At 46.3% G+C, this 21,146-nt stretch overlaps 2 protein-coding genes and 2 pseudogenes across 2 annotated transcripts; 3 read left to right on the forward strand and 1 right to left on the reverse strand.

Moving 5' to 3' along the window:
- The first annotated feature begins 23 nt into the window (after nucleotides 1-23).
- LOC136017755 (olfactory receptor 5G25-like) lies at nucleotides 24-5,351 on the forward strand. The gene is made up of 3 exons (XM_065686315.1): nucleotides 24-29; nucleotides 4,475-4,620; nucleotides 4,673-5,351. Exons 1-3 carry the CDS (start codon nucleotides 24-26, stop codon nucleotides 5,349-5,351), a joined length of 831 nt encoding a protein of 276 aa, XP_065542387.1.
- A 3,083-nt stretch (nucleotides 5,352-8,434) lies between these two features.
- LOC136017804 (olfactory receptor 5AP2-like) overlaps nucleotides 8,435-21,146 on the reverse strand; it is a 313,756-nt pseudogene continuing 301,044 nt past the window's right edge.
- Nucleotides 13,855-15,211, forward strand: LOC136017811 (olfactory receptor 5AP2-like; annotated as a pseudogene).
- LOC136017806 (olfactory receptor 5J3-like) lies at nucleotides 17,961-20,160 on the forward strand. The gene is made up of 2 exons (XM_065686437.1): nucleotides 17,961-18,010; nucleotides 18,899-20,160. The coding sequence occupies exon 2, from the start codon at nucleotides 18,914-18,916 to the stop codon at nucleotides 19,850-19,852; it is 939 nt and encodes a 312-aa protein (XP_065542509.1). The 5' UTR covers nucleotides 17,961-18,010; nucleotides 18,899-18,913; the 3' UTR covers nucleotides 19,853-20,160.

The raw sequence follows: 21,146 nt of genomic DNA on the forward strand, positions 1-21,146 counted from the left end.
TATGACATGTATCACCTGCCTAGATGAAGGTGGGTGAGATGAAGCCCAACCTCATTCATCACCAATGGTCAATGAGCACAAAGAGCTCCTCCAAACACCTTGATTCATCCTGTTCACCTCAATGCTCTGTTCAACTACTACAGAGACAGCCTGGACTACCCTGGGCATGGGTTTCCAGGTTGCAAGGTTCAGAGGTGAACCCAGAAGAAGAGTCAGAAACTCTCTTCCTATGGAGTGTCTCTGAAACCCAGTGCCTACCAGGCTGGCTGAGAATGGAACAGACCCAAAGGACCACAGGACATCATATAATCAGTTAATAACACAACTTTCCACTCTACTTTCTCATGGTAAGGCTTATGGCACTCTTAAATAAAGCTTTCCCACCCAAAAACTGGTTCCTGCAAGTGAAATTGCAGGTTAAGCTGAAGGTGTTTGGTCCTTCGAAATGTGTGGGTGCTAATTTCTCTGGAAGCCTTTGGTCAATTTGAGCCTTGTCTTTGTTGTTCCTTTGCCGATGGTGTGCAAATGTAAAGAACTTAATCGCATGTTGGGTCAATATTGACTCTTTCAGCAGTGATTGAATCATCAATGTTGGATTTCCGAGCTCTTAAAGCTGATTAAAAATTAAACTTTTTACATAATTCACCAATAAGTTAAAGAATGGAGATTGCTGTGGATATCCTGAAGGGCTCTCTGTCAAAGAAGCAAACCCAGGTAAAAAATACAAGTAACCAACTTTAAAGTTGGAATGTTCTTGCTCAAATAAATCTTTCAACCAAAGGGTATTTCCTCCCACCCATAGGAAACAGTCACTTCTGTGTGTAATTCACCCTGTTGTCGCTCCAGTCTCTTAAGCAAATCACATGAATCACAGCCCAGAAATGCCTGTTGGTCTCCCAGCAATGGAAACCTTTGTGCATGCGTGTATTTATACGGATATCTAGGATTATGAGATGAATCCTGGAATCCTGGACTGGTTTGGGTTGAATGGAGCTTAAAGCTCCTCCAGCTTCAACCCCTGCCGTGGGCAGGGACCCCTTCCACTGGAGCAGCTTGCTCCAAGCCCCTGTGTCCAACCTGGCCTTGAGCACTGCCAGGGATGGGGCAGCCACAGCTTCTCTGGGCACCCTGTGCCGGCGCCTCAGCACCCTCACAGGGAAGAGCTTCTGCCTAAAAGCTCATCTCAGTCTCCCCTCGGGCAGGTTCAAGCCATTCCCCTTGGCCTGTCCTTACAGACCCTTGTCCCAGGCCCCTTTCCAGGGAGAGGGATCCATGCAGTAAAACCAGCTTTGTTTTATTCTAGTTTGATTTGGTTTAGTTTAGTTTTCAGTTTAGTTTTTATTTATTTTAGTATTTCATATTATTTTAGTTTATTATTCTAGACTATTCTTTAGCTAAGTTACTTTAATATATATTTTTGTTTGCATTTTATGTTGTTTTCAATTTTAAGTTTCATTTTAATTTTATTTTTTTAATTCTTCTTAATTTTACTTTAATATATATTTTTGTTTGCATTTTATGTTGTTTTCAATTTTAAGTTTCATTTTAATTTTATTTTTTTTAATTCTTCTTAATTTTAATTTATTCTTTATTCCATTTTTTAATTTAATTTTATTTTATATTTTATTTTTGTATTCCTCTGTCAACCATCTCTGCACCCCCCCATACATGCACACATACGTATGACAGAGAAATATAGTAATAATTGCCCTTCTCCCATAGGAAGCTCTCCAAAACACTTCTCAGCCAAAGCACCTTGGAGTTCTCAGTGGATTAGAGACAAGGGTTACAAAGCAATTACACCAGCAGGGGGGACAGGCAGTGCATATAAGTGTCCTCGTAATCTGTCATAACTCAGTGTGAAGCAAGGAAGAAGAACCAAATGTGTCACAGGTAAGGACAAGGGGGCATCCAGGTTTGTTTTATTGCTGGAGCTACAAGGTGGTTTATAATTCTAAGGGGATCTACAATATCAAAGAATCCCAGCCAGGTTTGCGTTGGAAGGGACTTCAAAGCTCCTCCAGCGACATTCTCCTGACACTGGCAGGGACCCCTTCCACTGGAGCAGCTTGCTCCAAGCCCCTGTGTCCAACCTGGCCTTGAACGCTGCCAGGCATGGGGCAGCCACAGCTTCTCTGGGCACCCTGTGCCAGCACCTCAGCAACCTCCCAGGGAAGAGCTTCTGCCTAAGAACTCATCTCAGTCTCCCCTCTGGCAGGTTAAAGCATTCATGGGGGTTATGGGGAAACTCCTTCTACAGCCAAACATGAAAGGAAAGTGCATGTCACATGGATTCCCACCAGAGATCAGCCAGATCCCCTGGCAGTGCACACTGGGAGCAAACCCCCACAATCTGAGCATCATTTGGGGTTCCATCTCCTTCCAGAGTCACATCCTCCCCTTCCCTTCTCTCTCCAGCAGTAAAACCATTCACAGGAGCTGCAGGACACAGTGCGATGCTGTGGATAAACCCCCTCCATCCTCCTCCTGCTGTCAGCTCTGCCTTTTACAACTCCTCATCACCCTGCTCAATACCAGCCCTGCAGCCACAGCCCGGCTGACAGCAGGAGATGGATGGGACCGAGCTGGCTCGGCACGGCATGGGATATGTGTATGGATATGTAGGGATGTGATAGACATAGGAGGGTGTGCATGGATATGGTCCCTCCTTGCTTTGCATCAGTCCTAGTCCCAAATCCTCGCACTGCTCACACAGCCCCCACGGCCACCCCACAGCATATGGGGGGCAGAGGGTCTCCTCTCCATTATGATGCCCATAGGAAGGATTTATGCTCTGATACCTAAGAAGTGAAAGCTGAGTCCCACTTTGGAGCCAGGGAATTCAGACCAGTGCCTCCAATGTCCCCTGTTTCCTGCAGAGCCCCAGCATCCTTCATCCTGCCTCATGGTGTGCAGTGAGGCGGTGGAGTTTGCAGTTTGAAGAGGACTATGGAGCAGCCCTTTTGTTCTCTGCCCCCTCCAGCCGTTATCCCTGTGTCAGTGACCTCCCTCCACACATCCCATGTCCCCACAGCCATGGATTCTCCCCATCCATTTCCTGCTGTCAGGCTGGAACTGAGGAAGATGTAATGTCATACATCTGATTGGAGGGACATAGGGATTGCTCTGACTCCCTACCCTGGTCAAAGCCCCTCTGGGTACCATCAGCTCAGCCATCAACACCTGATATTAAAAAGCACAGGGAGGTGTTGAAGCATCCACAGTGTTGTGGCTGCTCATGCAAATCCTGTATAGCTAAGGAATAGGGAAAAGAAATGTAGAATGCGGTCCCCTCTCCCTTGCACCCACCCCAAACGCTCGTCCTGTCTCTGTGCTGGCACCCGCAACCTCCCATCTTGTCCCACACCTCCCATTTCCGTGCTCAGTCCCAGCCTGACAGCAAGAGATGGATGGGGAGTAGCCACGGCTGTGGGGATATGGGATGTGTGGAGGGAGGTCACTGACACAGGGATAACGTCTGGAGGGGGCAGAGAGCAAAGGGGCTGCTCCATAGTCCCTTTCAAACTGCAAACTCCACCACGTCACTGCACACCATGGGGCAGGATGAAGGATGCTGGGGCTCTGTAGGAAACAGGGGACATTCTCATGGGGATGCTGGTGGCTTCTGCCACTGCTGGTACCCTGCTGATGGAGGCACTGGACTGAAATCCCTCCCTGCTCTGCATGGAGCTGGCTCTAAATTGGGACTCAGCTTTCACTTCTTAGGGATCACTGCTTAAATCCTTCCTATGGACATTGTAGCAGAGAGGAGACCCTGTGCCCCTCCATGTGCTGCAGGGTGGCCACAGGGGCTGTGTGAGCAGTGCAAGGATTTGGGACCAGGACTCATGCGAAGTAAGGAGGGATCATCTCTGTGCACACCCCCCTGTGTCCATCACATCCCTACATATCCATACAGATATTCCATGCCTTGCAGAGCCAGCTCAGTCCCAACCATCTCCTGCTGTAAGCATGCACTTTCCTTTCATGTTTTGCTGTAGAAGGAGCTTCCTCACAACCCCCATGAAGGCTTTAACCTGCCAGAGGGGAGACTGAGATGAGCTCTTAGGCAGAAGCTCTTCCCTGTGAGGGTGCTGAGGCGCTGGCACAGGGTGCGCAGAGAAGCTGTGGCTGCCCCATCCCTGGCAGTGCTCAAGGCCAGGTTGGACACAGGGGCTTGGAGCAAGCTGCTCCAGTGGAAGGGGTCCCTGCCCATGGCAGGGGTTGGAGCTGGGTGAGCTTTAAGGTCCCTTCCAACACAAACCTCTCTGGGATTCTGTGATGGGCTTGGGAGCATCCATCAGAGCCACCAGTGACAGGGGCAACCCTAAAGCATCCCTTCAGAAGGGCCCTTTTCCCCTGTTGCTGCCCATTTCACTCCTTTACCACACTCCTCATCTGTTCCTTCCCATCTCCTTCCTTCTACATTTGGGCACCTCTCCCTCAGGCTCTCCTTTGTCTCTTGTGCTTCCAGCACGATGGGTGGAAGAAGGTGAATGCCATCATCAAGGAGAGCTCAGGGACTGGGGCTGCCTCGGTCCCCCATGGGATTAAGAACCAAATTCCCCAGGAAGCCGTCTCCAAGCAGAGGAAGGACAGGAGGGTGACCATGAGTAACCAGCACGGAGGTACCAAGGCCAAGTCATGCCTCACCAACCTTGGGTGATGTGAGCATTGATGTTTGCTTGGACAAGAAGCAGTGGTCAGGATTTACCTCACCTCAGGTCTTCCTCTTTGATCTCTTTGGGATATCTGAATGCTTCCTGCTGGCTTCGATGGCCTATGACCGTTACGTGGCCATTTGCCATCCCCTGCTCTACCCCCTTGTCATGTCGCCAAAGTGCTGTTTCCAGCTGGTGACTGGCTCGTACCTCGTGGGGCTGACCAATGGCGTGGCACAGACCATCAGCATGTCCACCCTGTCCTTCTGCAGCTCCAGCACCATCGACCTCTTCTTCTGTGACATTTCCCCTCTCATCTCTCTCTCCACCTCCAACACCACCCTCAGCCGCATCATCCTGACCACTGCAGCATCTCTCTTTGGTGTGTCCAGCATCCTGGTTGTCCTGCTCTCCTACGTGGCCATCATTGCCACCATCCTCAGCATCAATTCAGCCAAGGGCAAGCGCAAAGCCTTCTCTACCTGCACCTCCCACCTCACCACTGTCAGCATCTTCTATGGGGCGTGCTTTTTTATGTATTTATTCCCCATCTCAGACAGCACAAGAGGAGCAGATAAATGGGCTGTGGTGCTCTACACAGTGGTGACTCCCATGCTGAACCCCTTGATCTACAGCCTTAGGAATAAGGAGGTGAAGGAGGCGTTGAGGAGACGCTTGAAAATAAAATGATCTTGCATGTTGTAAGTTTAGGGCCAGATAGAATGGAGATGTGGGGGAGATGCTCAGGTTTTTGTTAAGTATGGACAACATGTTGGGGGTCTTCTGCTCCCAGACTTACATGATGCACTGGTTGATGTGATTGAGAATGCAAATAATTTCACTCTCCAAACTTTGATAATCATGTTTAGTAGTTAATTTCACATAACGAAGAGACTGGTAGACAACTACAAGCATGCACTTCTCTTCATCTGACGATGAGTGGGGACGTTATCACTCCCTCCAACTGCCTGACAGGAGGATGGAGACAGGAGGGGCTGGGCTCTGCTCCCAAGGAACAAGGGATGGGACAAGAGGAACCGGCCTCAAGCTGCACCAGGGCAGGTTTAGATGGAGCTGAGGAACAATTCCTGCCCCAGAGGGTGCTCAGGCACTGGAACAGGCTGCCCAGGGCAGGGCTGCAGGCACGGGCCCTGCAAGTGCTCACACACCATGGAGACGAGGCCTCAGTGCCATGGGTTAGGGGTGGCCTTGGCAGTGCTGGGTCAAGGGTTGGACTTGATGAGCTTGAAGAGCTTTTTCTTTTTGCTCTCCATTTTGCATGGCAAATGAGAATAAACAGAGAGTGAATTCTACCGTTCCACTAAATCAAAGTCCATTTCTAGACAGTGTTGTTAAATTCATTAAGGGCCTTAAGAAAAGGACAAAAACACCTTTAGCAAGAGAAATAGAGATGACAGCAAATCAGTGTGATGCCATGCAGGAAGTATTTTTAGGTTTTGACGTACAAACCTCATTCAATGATTTCCAGCACCGTTCACCTCATTTCATTTCAGACAGCAAGGAAGTTAGGTGAAATATGGTACTTGTGTGACTTCTGTTATGAATGAAGTCCCTTTGAAAGCGTTTTAAGATGTGGAAGTGTCGAATCCCCATGAAAGGGAAGATACTGTCAAGGAACCCCTGTACACTGCTCCACACCTTTGCTTGCCATCCCCCTATTGACAGCAATAAAAGCCATGATCTCCATGGCAGCCTGACCAGGACAGAATATACCAGCTACGGTGCTGTTCAGCAGCCTTCAGACCAGATACATGGCAGCCCATAGTACCCTGGAGGAATGACTTTACTGGCCCTCAGTTCTCTCCTGTTGCCTTCCTGCACAGAGAGATGCTGCGTGACGGGCAATCATTGTATACATAAAACACCCCAAAATACTTCAATGTGTGCATTACCTGAGCCCATAGAGCTGCAGCCTCTGCCAGGACCATGGTGAAACCTGGAGCCATGGCTGAGCCTGAGGGCTCTCCTAGAGACATGAAATAACCTTGGCTGGAGGGAGAACCTCCATGATTAAATTGAATCAAGCCAGGATCAAAGTGTTTGCTGATTTCTTAACAGCACACAACTAACAGGCACCCAGGGTCAATCAGCTGAATCCTGCTTTGTTCCCAAAGCTTCCTGATAATTCCCTGGTTATTATTTAACCCAGCCAATGGTTGTTTTCCTGCTGAGCCATGGGGACAACCAGGGACAGAGGTTTTACACCCTCCTTGGCCCCTATGTCAGTGTTTGACTGCTCTTACAGTGGGGTTTTCCCCCTCCCTCTGTTTCTAACTGGCATTTCCCATGCTGCAAATTCCCAATAACAAATCTCAGATTTACCCTCATCTGCAATACGAAAGACACAGAGCACTTGTTGGTGGCATCAAGTCAAAAAGAAAGTGACACCATTAATTCATTCATGCATCCTTTCTCTGTCCCTGAAATCATAGAATCATGGAATGGTTGGGATGAAGGGAGCTTAAACCTCCTCCAGCTCCAACCCCTGCCACGGGCAGGGACCCCTTCCACTGGAGCAGCTTGCTCCCCAAAAGCAAGGGAAATGTGTTTTTTCCCCTTTTGATTGGAAAGGATTTTGACGCTTGGGCTTCAAACAGGTTGATCCTACACTGGGGTGGGGACTCCTTTCCACTGTGTGAAAGCTATATGTATGGGAATAACCAGGAGCATGGAGTACCACCTTTAGGCTAGCTGGAAACAGAAATACCTTAGTTTCCCTTAGTGCAGAAAGGAAAGGCAGAGTCTCAGTTTGGTCTTGTTCCCTTTAAAACTGATGTCCAAGGTGTCTCTCTCTTGCTTTTGAAAGAGAATTGGGAGATATTAGAATGGTTTCTTTTAGACACTGTTGCTACCTTGGAGCTGAGGTACTGTGGGGAGGTCCCTGCACACAGTGGTGTTCCTCTTTGGCTCTCTTTAAAGAGATTAAAGAGAGAAACCCCTGTGGTACTGGCAAGGTTTTTGCAAATTACAAACTCTCTCTGGTTGCACCCAACAGCCCAGCCAGGGCTCATTGCTCTGGCAGTCCCTCTCCATTCAGACCATGTCCCTGCATGGGCAAACGAGGAGGCAGTCTTCTCAGTGAGGCAAATAGAGTAGTCAGTTGAGCATTCTATTCAGTGTTATTCTCTGGTCATTAGTATCTCCTCCATTTCCAAATATGATATTAGAATTATGGCACTTAGTAGGTGGGCAGCACTTTTCTTTGGAAATGGCTTTCAAGTCTTAGTAAAGACTCTTTAATCTTTCCAGCTTGATTGTTTCTTTTCTTTGAAGATGCTGAGGAGCCTTCCCTAAGAAATGCTCTTTCTCAATAACTTCAGAGTGTTTCTGATTTTGTTCTCTTCTGTGTCCCAGAAGACAACCCATCTCAAAGGCTGAGGAATTAACAGCTCCAGATGTTTAACTTATGAACTCCCTGAAGAAATTCTTCAGTTACATCTGAAGGGGAGAGAAAACAAGATTGCCATGGGGTTATGTGCCCAATGAGGCTGCTGGCAGCGTATCCCAACCATCTAAGATAGAAAGTAATAAACGGTAAAGACAGGAGTCTCTGGTAGATGCAGCCAAACATTGACACCCAGCACCCTGTAGAACTGAACAGAGAAAAAAAGGAGACTTAGAGGATCCACTTTTCTGAAGCTCTGATTTATAAAGCAAGCCAGGATGTGAGAAAATAAGATTTTCTCAAGATAGAGAGGATTCTGTGCAGTACAGTCATGCAGATCCACACATTGAGTCCAAGTCTGTGTGTGTCACTTGTAATACTAGTTTTATACATTTTATTTGTATTCCTCTGTCACCCATATATATATTTACACACATACACACATATTACACATATTGGAGCTGAGGGACAAGGTCAGGAACCTTGCAAGAAAAGTGGATGTTTATCAGTGACAAAAGTGAGAAATTAATAAAGCTGACTGGTGTTTCCTGTGAGGAAAAAGAGGCCTGGGGTAATTCAAGTTAATCTCTTCCTACACTGGTAGCTGAGAAGTGAATTGAAGTTTGAGGTTCCTGCTCCTTTTGGGTTCCTTCCAAGGAAGATGTGATGGGGGTTCTATTTCTCATTAAATACCCTCATTGAATTTTGTGCAGGAACTGTGAAAGAACCTACATAAAGCCATGAGAATTAGTGGAAAATCCCATTAGTTTAGGCTTTCTCACTTGATGTAGAGTATTCATGTCCTGCATGATACAAGTCTTGTATGTTGCCAGTGGTTGAAGAACCTCCTCCCGCACCTCAGCAGAGCCTCCTTCACCTCCCTGTTCCTCAGGCTGTAGATGAATGGGTTGAACATTGGGATGACCACTGTGTAAAAGATGGAGGCCAGCTTATCCAGGCTACTGTGGCTAGATGGAGGTTGTAGGTACATGAAGAATCCTGTCCCAAAGAATATGGAAACAGCCATCAAATGGGAGGTGCAGGTGTGGAAGGCTCTGGCCCTGCTCTGTGCTGAGCACATCCTCAGCACCGTGCGGATGATAGAGATGTAGGAGAGCAAAATGACCACACTCATCCCCACCACGTTGATGGTGGCTAAGGCAAAGATGACCATCTCGCTGCTGTGGGTGTCAGAGCACACGAGCTTTAGCACAGGAACTTCATCACAGAAGTAGTGGTCGATGCGGCTGGGACCACAGAAGGAACCTCCAGACACGCACCACGTGCTGATGATGGCACTGAGGAACGCGAATAGGTAGGATGATGCTATCAGCTGCCGGCAGACACGGCTGGAGATGATGGTCACATAAAGCAGGGGCTGGCAGATAGCAACGTGCCGGTCGTAGGCCATCATGGCCAAGAGGTGACACTCATGTTGGCCAAGAAACCAAAGGTGAGTAACTGCATCATGCAGCCAAGAAATGAAATGGTTTTGTCCTCTGATAACAGGTCTGCCAGCATCCTGGGGGAGATGACTGTGGAATAGCAGACTTCAATGATGGCAAAATGGGTGAGGAAGAAGTACATGGGGGTGTGGAGGCTGGGAGACACCCGAACCACTGTGATAATGCCAAAGTTCCCCACCAAATCGACTGTGTAAATCAATAGAAACAAGACAAAAAGAGGGGTCTGTGCACATGGGCTGTCTGTAATTCCCAACAGGATGAATTTAGTCTGAGTGTGATTTCCTCCCATTTTCAGGTGTTACCTACCAATGAGAAAGGAAGGAAAACATCAAAATCATTGCAAATAGAAATTAATTTTTGGACCATATTTAACTACAATTGATCACCAGTTTGACTGCTATGTTTTGGTGGAATTAATATTTTGTATTGTATTTTTTAAACCCAAATTATATGATTTTGTTTTTCATTTGAGGTATTTAGAAAACAACAGAGAGTGTGATGAAGCAAAAAATGCCATTTTTGTTCTTCTATGCTGAGAAACATAAACTATGGATTTCTTGAGGCACCTGATTTTTCAGGTTTAAGTGAAGAATCAGATCTTCACTCACTTTCAGACTGGAGGCAATTTGAGTCAGAAGACAGCTTAGAAGAACCTCATAGGGCTGCAAGTAAACCTTGAGCAAGAGAAAGTCACATTCCCATTGAAATAGTAGTTTACACATTAATGACCTCCAGACATTTTCCTTTGGTTTTCAATTCTAATGCCAGTCTTAAAATTGCATTTATCAAAGTGTTATATATAATTCAAAATTGCTAAAGTCATGATTATACCTTTCTGAGATCCAACATGCTGAAGCATCCTAAACCCATGGGCAATATGTTGCTTGCCTTAAAAAAGAGTTGATGTTATAACAGGCTGATTCCAAAGGTTGATTTGTTAGTGACCATATTCTGTTGACAATCTGAAATGCTGCATTTCTTTATAACAAAATAAGATTCATCCTCATTTAACTCTTGAGTAATTCAGTGCATCTTGCTTTAGCTGCCTATATAAAAGAAAAGCAACCTGCATAAGCCAATGCTCTCTCTTCTTATAAAGAAAACCCACATTGGTAAGGCTGTTTTCCGAAGCAGCTTTCCCAAAGAGGAAACGAGGACATGCAGAAGCAATCCCACTGCCTAAGTGCAGGTGAGGCTCTGCTTTGTGCTGGTGTTACCTCCTGTGCCTTCCTTCTGCCACCGAGTGATTTATCGAGCCAAGGATTTATCCCGGCACAGCAGAGAACATCTATGTGCCAGCATCACCTCTCTGAATCACCTGATGTGAAGAGAGGTGAGCTCCTGCCAGACTCCAAGAGCCCAGCCTGTGGTGCTGGGGCTGTAAATACAGTTGCATGTGCTCTCCTGGGAGGAAGCCTCCAGGGCTGATCATGCTTTATCAGAGGAAAACAAAGAAAAGGAAAAGGAAATGGTGTGAAATCAACTCTGAAAGGCATTGTGGTGCTTTTGCATCTGAGAGGCATGGTGTGGATGAGCCAAACCTGAGCACAGCTACACAGCAGCAGTGATGACCAGCTCATAGGATGCTTCTGGCATTCTTGTGGACCATGCAAGGATTTTTGTCTGTCATTGCCAACAGAATGAGAATGGGTTTAGAGACATTTCAGATCTTGCAGAGGGTCCCTAAATGCAACATGAAGCACAAGTGACTCCTTCTCTGGAGCTGCTGCTGTTCCTCTCTGCTCACTTGCATGCCCAGTTTTCCAGCCCCAGTTGGGTTATCCACTTGTAGTGCCTGGATGTCCAACACCTGAGCTGGTGCTTTAGGGCTTCCACTGTATTCAAGGATGAGAAATGGGCATTTGAGGCAGTGATGAATTGTCCCAGGCTGAACTAATAGGCCTTCATCACCCTGAGCAGCCTCAGCTGGGGCTCCATCCCCACCCTCTGCCCATTTGCCCACTATCTCTATTTAAGCTCAGCCCAAGGTGATTGGACTATGTTTGAGGAGTTCTGGTTTCCATTTTCGCAGGAGTTGGGCACATCTATGGAATTCTTTGATGGTGATCTGAGGTTGCTCTTGGGCTTTCCTAACAATTGCTGGACCTAAACCTGACCAGGGGACTGACTTGATCTGTGTTGATTTCATTTTTGCACCTGCCTCATAATTCCCAACTCACTTGATGCTCTGGAGTCTTGGCTGGACTTGGCCTTGGTCTCTGTTCCTGCTCTACTTCTCCTGCTCAGGTACTGTGGGATGGTCACTGCACACCATGGTGTTCTCCTTAGATTCAGTTAAGAAGTTAGAGAGATAAACCCCTGTGGTACTCTCCAGGCTGCTGCAGAGTAGAATCCATCACTCTCTGTACCCAACAGCCCAAGCCAGTGCTCACTGGTCTGCCAGTCCCTCTCCATCCATATCCTTTCATGGGCAAAATAGGAGATAGTTTATCCAGTGAGGGAATTAGAGTAATCAATTGAACTTTATACTTGAGTGTTATTCTCCGGTTATTAGTATAGCCTCCATTTTCCAAATATAATTGTAGAATAATGTTTTTGAGTAGGTGGGTAACACTGTGGTTTGGTAATGGGTTTCCAGTCTTAGTAAAAACTCATAAAGCTGTCCAGCTTGAGTGTTTCTGTAGTTACAAGGTGCCGAAATGTCATCACTAAGAGATGCTCTTTGTCAGTAACCTCGCAGCAATTTCTGTTTTCAGTGTATTCTGGCTCCCAGAAGACAGCCCATCTCAGGGGCTGAGGAAGTAATAACTCCAGATGTCTAACTTCTGAAGTCACTAAGGCAACTTTCCACTTATATTGAAGGGGGGTGAAAACAAAGTTAGCATGGGGTGATGTGCCCAATGAGACTGCTGGCAGCTTATCTCAACCATCTAAGCTGGAAAGCAATAAATAGCGAATACAGGAGCCTCTGGGAGACGCAGCCGTACATGGACAGCCAACATCATGTAGAACTGAACAGAGAAGGAAAGGAGATTTGGAGGATTTCATGGAATGGTGAAGCACAGCATCATAGAATCACAAAATTTCTTCTAGCTTGCTTTATAAATCAGAGCTTCAGAGAAGGTGGAAAAATACTTTTTTCTATCAAGACAGAGATGCTTCTGTGCAATAGTCATGCAAATGAGCAAGGAAGACCTGTTTAGAGGCAATGCCAAAGGAATGTAGCAGTGATTGCCACAGAAGCTTAAATTGCATTTTCTCTTTGCAAACGTCTCCTTGCTTATTGGTAATGGTTATAGGGGCACAAATATAAACATGTACAGAAGAAATGTTTAATATCTTCTGTATTTACCCCCTCTCCTGACACAATCCTTTTTGGGGATGTATTTTATCCTATTTAAGAGATCAGCATAGACAATTTCAAGTGAATTTAATAGGGTATGCTCTATTCATCTGTATTGTTGCCTTTCTAGTTCCCCTCAGCAATGATAAGGTGCAGGTTCTGTCACTGAATGATTTCCTTGGAGAAAGGAATAAGAGGTAGGCACAATAATAGCTCAGCCTGAAAGAGGCTGGGTCTTCAACAGGAAACCAAAAGTGGCATCTCAGGTACTGTTTTGGGGGATGGTGGTGGAGCTAGATTTAAACTCCTCTCAAATGTCTGTGTTTGAGACGCATAGTTACGTTATAAATCCTTTCTAAAAGGAAGTTTTACTTCCTAACCTTAATCTGGCATGAAATCAGTTGCTTGAAAGTATTTGCTGTTTGCTTAAAATTTAATTTGAATGATAGAAATTAAAGGGAAAAGCACACTTTTAAAAAGTCACCAGTGAAGCTGGAAGATACTGGAGAAGGAAAGGTAAATGCATATGCCCTTCTGTCTATTCTATGTATTTATTCTTATGAGAGCAGTTATTGAAATGCAGTTTAGCCCCCAAGGTAGCCACTAACCTTGTTATTAATCAGTTGTCTTTAATAAAAACCAGCATACTGCTTTTATTTCTGAGCACTTGGACTAAGGAGCAACAAATTCAGACTCTGTGCTACCTGGGGTAATGAAAAGAGTCTCTGGGACATCTTCAACCTGAAAAGCAGCATGAAAGCTAATATTCCTTTACTTTGTGTATTATCAGAACAGTCAACATGAGCTGCTCTTCCCTTAATGTGGAGAAAACTGCAGGCAGATGGAAACATAGTGAAGACCACGGCGATGTCCAAGGGAAACCTGGTTTTGTTGGCTTCAGACTTCCTTTGGAATCAGTGTGTGAAGGTAGAAGATATATTCAAAGCTTGGTCTAAGAGCTTGAGTGATAGATGTAGTCAGTGACTCCCTGCATGGGCAGGTGGTTGTGGACCATCTAAGCCTCCTGCCAAGGTACCTGGCAGTGTTTCATTAGAGAAGCTCTTCATTACCTACAGAGAAAAGAATTAAACCCCACTAATAATTAAGCAAAGGATTAAGCCATCGTAACCAAGCTCATGGAAACCATCCCCCTGCCTGGGAACTGGGAGCTTCTTGGGCACTGATGGCTTGGGAAAACTGGACTACAGTGACAGTTTGTTTTCAAGGGGTTCACAGATTGCCTTGACTTCCAGGTTACCCTCTTTGTGCTTTTCCTGCTCGTCTATGTCAGCACCGTGGTAGGAAACCTTGGCATCATTGCTGCAGTCTGGCTCGATTCCCAGCTTCAAAGCCCCATGTACTTCTTTCTCAGCCACTTGTCCTTCTTGGATCTGTGCTACTCCTCCGTGGTGACACCCAAAATGCTGCTGAACCTCTTGTCTGAAAGGAAGACTATTTCTTTTGCTGGCTGCTTCCTGCAGCTCTATTTCTATGCTGCTTTTGCAATCACAGAGTGCTACCTCCTGGCTGGGATGGCATATGACCGCTATGCTGCCATCTGCAACCCCTTGCGTTACCCCATCCTCATGTCCAAGAAGGTCTGTGTTTCCCTCTTAGCTGGCTCCTATGCAGTTGGGCTTTTTAATTCAGTCGTCTTCACAGGCTTTGCATTGAGGGTGTCCTTCTGTGGCCCCAATGTCATTGACCACTTCTTCTGCGATGGGCCACCACTCTCAAAGTGTTGCTATTTGCTTTTGGGGGCTTCAGTGAGGTCCCCACAATATCAGTCATCCTCATCTCCTATGGCCACATCCTCTTCACCATCCTGAGGGCAGGCTCTGTGCTGGGCAAAGCTTTTGGTACCTGTGCATCCCACCTAGTGGTTGTCACCATCTTCTACGGGACCCTTATCTTCATGTACCTCCGGCCCAGCTCCAGCTACAACCCGGGCAGGGACAAAATAGTTTCTGTCTTTTACACCATGGTGACCCCAATGTTGAACCCTTTCATCTACAGCCTGAGGAACAAGGAGGTAAAGAATGCTCTGAAGAGAACAGTGGGGAGAATGATTATTTCCCTGCCAAAGTAGTAAATGGTTTGACACTTAGTGATGGGAGTGAGGTTGGTGTTTTAGAGTCTTTTTGAGGTTGGAGAGAAGCTGTGGTAATACTTCTATCTATTATTGTCCATTTTGTAGACCAGCTCTATTGATGAGGGATTAATCTGCTATGCATTTGCTTCTTGATAGTGTATTTCATAACAGGAGAAACACATAATCACTGAAGAACCACCAAAGGCTGATTTGTGATGAAACATGCTAAAATGTCCAACTTGTTTCTGAATATTTGGAGGCAAGAATGTGTTGGGTTTTCTCGTGCACCTGTCATTGCTTGAGCAACCCCAAATTGCTTCTTTCTTGAAGGGAGATATGATGACAAGGCTCAGTCCTGTTAAAATAGCCCATTTGTGAGATATCTGCTGAGGACTTGGACTATTTTCTCAGCTGTCTTTGGCGAGAACCCACTTGTGGTCTCTTACGGCTTGGACATCATTCATCAGTGTGGTGGACACTCTACCAAGTGCTGTACCTCTTCCAGCCATGAGATGTGATCTATGGACTTAAGGTGAATTTCAGTGCTTCCAGGTAATCCCCATGACAGGGAAGCTCATGGGTTGCAGTGATTTCTGCAGTGTTTCTCAGCCCTTCCTTTGGCCAACTGAATGGCACCACTGGAGTTCACAGACTGGAAGATAACCTGGGACACCTATAGCTCATGTGTCGGTCTGTATGTCACACTGACCTGGAGCAAGGTGAGCCCAAACCCATCTCATTTGTCTACCTCTCAGTCAGTCCTCTAGGCTCTCAGTGATACAAATCAGTAGCTCAGTGACAAGCTCCCAAGGGAAGTGGTGGATTCCCTAACATTGGGCACTTAAGCTTCAGCTGGAGAAGGTGCTGGAACATCTAGCTTAGATCATGCTTTGCCTAGTAAGGTTGGACCAGATGATCTTTGAAGTCCCTTCCAACCTGGTGCTCTCTGGTTCTGATGGAGAACTTAGTCTGTTCATGTCCATGTGTGGGTCTTCTCTGGACATGGCAAATCCTCCTTTGGGCTACATAGATTCTATTGATCCATCCAATTCCCCCTGAGATATCATAGGATGTATGGACACAGGTCTGGCAGGCATGGCTTGTGCCCTTTAGGGGAACCAGAGGGATGCATGGTAGGTCTCTGACAGTCCCGGGCACCCATGTCTGAGCAGCTGAGCCACCACCTGATTTCTACTGATTGCAGAAAGAGTCTTGGCAGTTGGCTCGTATACCAATGCTTAATGCTGTTGGCAGCTGATGGATGAATAAATCCCACTTAGGGATCAAATCTGATCCAAATATGACTCTGTTGATGCTGTCAGTTTAATGTCAAAGCATGGGCTTCTGTTATTTTAAAGGGAAAACTCAGCTATACTGAAAGAAACAGTGTGAATTGTAACCCCTCAAAAATGTTCCAGACACTGGAAGAATTTGGTATCTGTTGAGTGTGTTGAGCAGAGACAAATGACACTGAAGTTACCATGAATATACTATCAATTTCCTGGTACACTCCTCCAAAAATCTTTGTAGAAAGAACTGGATTAACATGGTCCCTTTTCGAAACAGGTTGTAATGAAATGGGTTTGGTCTTGCAATAGAGGTGGAGCAGTGGAATGACCTGGCCCTGAGCAAAAAGGAGTCAAAAATGCGTAGCTGAGATACTCCTGAAAGTACCTGGAGCACAGTAAAAAGGTCTAATAGACCATCAGTCATGTTCTGACAAGTTGGTCCTGGATAGACCCCCCCTGTTCTTAACCATCAGTAGCCTTTCAGGCTCATTTAGTGATTGGAGGCTTGGGTCAGCCTTCATCCTCTCTAATCCCAGCTGCCTGCTCCAGGCATCCATCCAGAGGTAATTACCTCAGCTGCTTGCAGCAGGTGTGTAGGATATTTGAAATAGACTGCCCTTTGGCTGCACCTTCTCACCTCCCCCTCGATTCTTCACAAGGGCTTGTGAAGAATAACTTGTGTTTGTTTGGATCTCTACTTTTCCTGTCCCTGGAGGCTGCTGAGTGTTGTAACAGGTTAGAGATCTTTGTGACAACAGTTAGAAGAGATTTTGCATCAACCTGTGACCATAGCTAAGCCTTTATTAGTAGTTTAGGCTGTTGTGACTCATGGGTTCTCATTCAGGGGCCAGCAATATACAACCGAGATTCACGTCTTAGAGCCCTGAAGTGTAGCCAAAACTGTGACAAACACTTGTTCCCCAAGCGTTTGTGTCTGGTGCCTGCGAAGACCTGCAGGGAGAGATATAAAAGCAACGCATTGCTGCAAGTGAAGAACTTCATCTGATGGAAGTAGGCTGGAAGCTCTTGAAGGTTCAGGAGAGACATTCTTGTTTGGAAGCTAGGAGGAGAACGTGCAGCTGTAAGAGGTGACCGCCATCCACAGGTATGTGAGACCATACCATGAAAGGTCCAGGTTAGCTCTGCTAAGGTAGAAATCAGTGCAGCAACTGGGGAGGCTGCCCAGATTTATGCCAGGTAAAGATTTGCTTATCTGTGTCGGTTTAAACAGCTTAAATATTCCTGCTGGGATGCACTTGTAGGATCCCAGCCTGGTTTGGGTTGGAAGGGAACTTAAAGCTCATTCAGTTCTAGCACCCTGCCATGGGCAGGGACCCCTTCCACTGGAGCAGCTTGCTCCAAGCCCCTGTGTCCAGCCTGGCCTTGAACACTGCCAGGGATGAGGCTGCCACAGCTTCTCTGGGCACCCTGTGCCAGCGCCTCAGCACCCTCCCAGGGAAGAGCTTCTGCCTAAGAGCTCATCTCAGTCTCCCCTTGGGCAGGTTCAAGCCATTCCCCTTGGCCTGTCCCTACAGGCCCTTGTCCCAAGCCCCTCTCCATCTTTCCTGTAGCCCATTTAGGCACTGGTCAGATATCATGGTGCTTTTGGTATGTTGAAGGAGCCTTGGAGAAGAAGAGAGGAGAAAACTCCCAAGGAAAGATTGACCCAGCCACCTACCCTGAAATAGTGATATTCACTTTAAAATGTGAAGAATATTTCTACAAAGAAATATTCTGCTGATGGAGAGTGGACCTTCACTGAGGCTTCTGGTCCTGACACTCATCTGGTGGGGTAAGATTTTTATTCTCATCTTTAATCCTGTAAAGATTTAGTTGTTTTATTCTGAACCTCCATGTTATCAGGGACAGAAACCTGTAATTCACACTTTCATGAGGGTGAGCATCTTAACTTAGTGTCTAACTTACACAACCAGAGTTGAGTGAGTTTGGTTTGGTACAGCTCAATGGTCTCATCATGGTGTTGACTCCTCTTAATTGTATATTCTCTCAATTGTATCAAGGGAATAACATCTTCAGACCCAAATTTTGCTCGTGGTCTCCTGCCTTTACCTCCCCAAGGTTTCCAAGACTGCAATATTAAACTCTTTATGTACTGAATGAGTGTTAGGGTCATGCAGCACCCCTTCCCTTCTCCTTCCTTAATTCCCAGCAAATTAAAGGCTCTTTTTCCTTCATCTCAATGACTTTTCCAAAACCACCAAAGGAAAGCTACAGTACTTTTAGGCTTATATGAGTTATAGCCAGAAGCTGCTGCCAAAATCAGAGCTGTCTTCAGAGAAAATCACAGGAGATCAAGGGCAGAGCTGATGGCTTGGTCTGTGTCACATCAATCCCTCTCTGCTGCTGTAGCCATTGGTCTCATCAAACTGTAGGTACCAAAAAGGGATCCAGTGGTACAAATGAACCTGCTCAAAGGTGTCTGGGGAAGCTGGGATGCTCTCACTTCAGAAGGGACCTTCCTTTTCTTTGGGCTGTGTAGGAGAGCAAGCTTGGAGCAGATGGCCACAGAGCAGTCCATTCCAATGTAGCTCCCTGGAAATGAATAGTGGGGATGCCCTTGATGCACAGGCTGTTAATTGCCAAGTTATCCCATTCCAGTTCAAATAAAGGCATGGTTTCCACTGTCCTGTATTTTCCAGACTTTTTCCTTCCTTGGCAGATACAAAAGCCCTGAATGGCAGAGCAGAATCACACCTCAGCAGCAGAGTTCATCCTCAAGGGTCTCAGTGACCAAGCAGAGATGAAGGCAGCCCTTTTTGTGCTGTTGCTGCTCATCTACACAACCACCCTTCTGGGCAATGCAGGGATAATTGTAGCCATCCGAGGTCACCCACAGCTCCACACATCCATGTACCCCTTCCTGGGCAGCCTCTCCATTGTTAACATCTGCTTCTCCTCTGTGGTAGCCCCCAGGACTTTGGTCAACTTTGTGTTGGAGAAGAAGACCATTTCCTTTGCTGGCTGTGTGAGTCAAGCTTTCTTCTACATTGTGTTTGTGACAACTGAGTGTTTCCTGCTGGCTGTCATGGCCTATGACCGGTACGTGGCTGTCTGCAACCCCCTGCTCTACTCCTGTGTCATGACTCGGAGGTTATGTGTGGGGCTGGTGGCAGGGTGCTGCATTGGGGGTGTCCTGAACTCCATCATTCAGATGACCTTCATCATCAGGCTGCCCTACTGCAGCTCCAATATCATCAACCACTTCTTCTGTGATGTTCCTCCTCTCCTGGCTCTGTCCTGTGCCAGCACGTACATCAAGGAGATGATCCTCTTCTCCTTGGCTGGTGTCATTGAGCTCAGCACCATCTCTGCCATTCTGGTCTCCTACGTCTTTATCTTCTTTGCCATCCTGAGGATCCGTTCTGCTGAGGGCAGGCAAAAAGCTTGCTCCACCTGCGTGTCCCACCTGATCGTGGTGACCATGTTGTACGGAACAACCATCTTCATGTATTTACGCCCTAGCTCTAGTTACTCCCTGAACACTGACAAAGTGGTCTCCGTCTTCTACACGGTGGTGATCCCCATGCTCAACCCCCTCATCAGCGGCTTGAGGAACAAAGAGATGAAGGATGCTCTGAGGAGAACAGCAGAAAGAATCACAGTCAGGCTTTGAAAACCCTGATCCAGGGATGTGGGTAACATGAGGATTTGTCCCAGAGGCTGTGGAGCCTCCACCCATGGACATGTTCAGAAGTTGCCTGAATGAGGCCATGAGCAACCTGATGTGACCATGAAGTCAGCAGGACATAGTTGTTGTTCAGAAAGGACATCTAGGAGGTCTCTGGTCCTGTGACTCGCAAATTATACACATAAACACATAGATATGTGTGTATATATATAAAAACACAATGTTAAATGCATCCTAAACTACGGATTTATATATAACACAATATATTCTTGTGTTAAATGTGAACACCAACACACACGATACTGATTTTCCTTGCCTCAGTTTAGTTGGGGTTTCAGTGATTTATGGGCTGGGTGGGAGAGGCAGCTCCTATGAAAAGCTTTTCCAGAAAGGATGGAATCCCATGATCTAAACGGATGAACTGATGTTTTAATGCAGTTATGGAGCAGTGGGATATTGTGTGTGAGCCAGGTGAGTGAAATGCAAATTCTTCAACAGGTCTGTGTTTGGAACCAGGCTGCTGAGTTAAATCACAGTCAAAATGGGCTTTGCCACCTCTTTTCAGGCAGCTGTAGAACTTCAGCCTTTCATTTTTCCTCCTCAAGTTCTGCCTTTCTCAAGTCCTTTAAGTGAAGCTCTAAGGAGTTTTCTAATTTATACCCGCAGTGGTTTCTTAAAAACAAAGGCAAGAATGTTATCAGTGGAGTTGGCCGCAGGAGAGTTGCACTTTGGTTTGAGGCAATGGGGATTAAAGAAACCCAAAGCAAACATGGAAACGCACAAACAGCCTGAAATAACAGGAACATAGAAGGGAATGAAAAAAACCCAACCAAAAGTCTTTCTTTCCTAGGCAAGAAGTAATTCCTGGCACAAATTGCAGCTCCCCCATATCCTGGTTGCTATAAAATCGCGATGCCACCAGGGGGAACAGTACCACAGGGTTTCCCCACGCCCCCAAAACTTCCCTATTTCTTTAGCAGCTCATCACTCAAAGGTGAGAGATGTCCCTGATCCAATTGTGTTAACAAGCTCCTCCGGGAGGGGATTTGGAGACGATGGGCTGACAGGAAGGAGAAGGCTTGGCTAGGTCCTGGATGGGGATTTTCCACCTGTGGTCACTTGAGCTGTGGCATCACCAGTGGGAAAAACACTCTTTAATACAGGGGAAAGTAACCCAAACAGGGATGTGACCCTGGCCAGCACTAAGTCTTTATTCTTTATTGATACTTTATTCTTTATTTATACTTTATTCTTTATCCCTTATCTTTTATTCTTTATT

Source organism: Lathamus discolor, chromosome 6, assembly GCF_037157495.1.
Source record: "Lathamus discolor isolate bLatDis1 chromosome 6, bLatDis1.hap1, whole genome shotgun sequence".
Classification (NCBI taxonomy): domain Eukaryota; kingdom Metazoa; phylum Chordata; class Aves; order Psittaciformes; family Psittacidae; genus Lathamus; species Lathamus discolor.

What these genes read in the sequence shown, in the direction of transcription:
- LOC136017755 (XM_065686315.1), top strand. An exon ending in AGGGTGACCATGAGTAACCA is followed by an intron (nt 4,621 to 4,672) that starts GCACGGAGGTAC and finishes GGGTGATGTGAG; the next exon opens with CATTGATGTTTGCTTGGACA.
- LOC136017806 (XM_065686437.1), top strand. Translation starts at nt 18,914, where the DNA reads ATGGCAGAGCAGAATCACACCTCAGCAGCAGAGTTCATCCTCAAGGGT.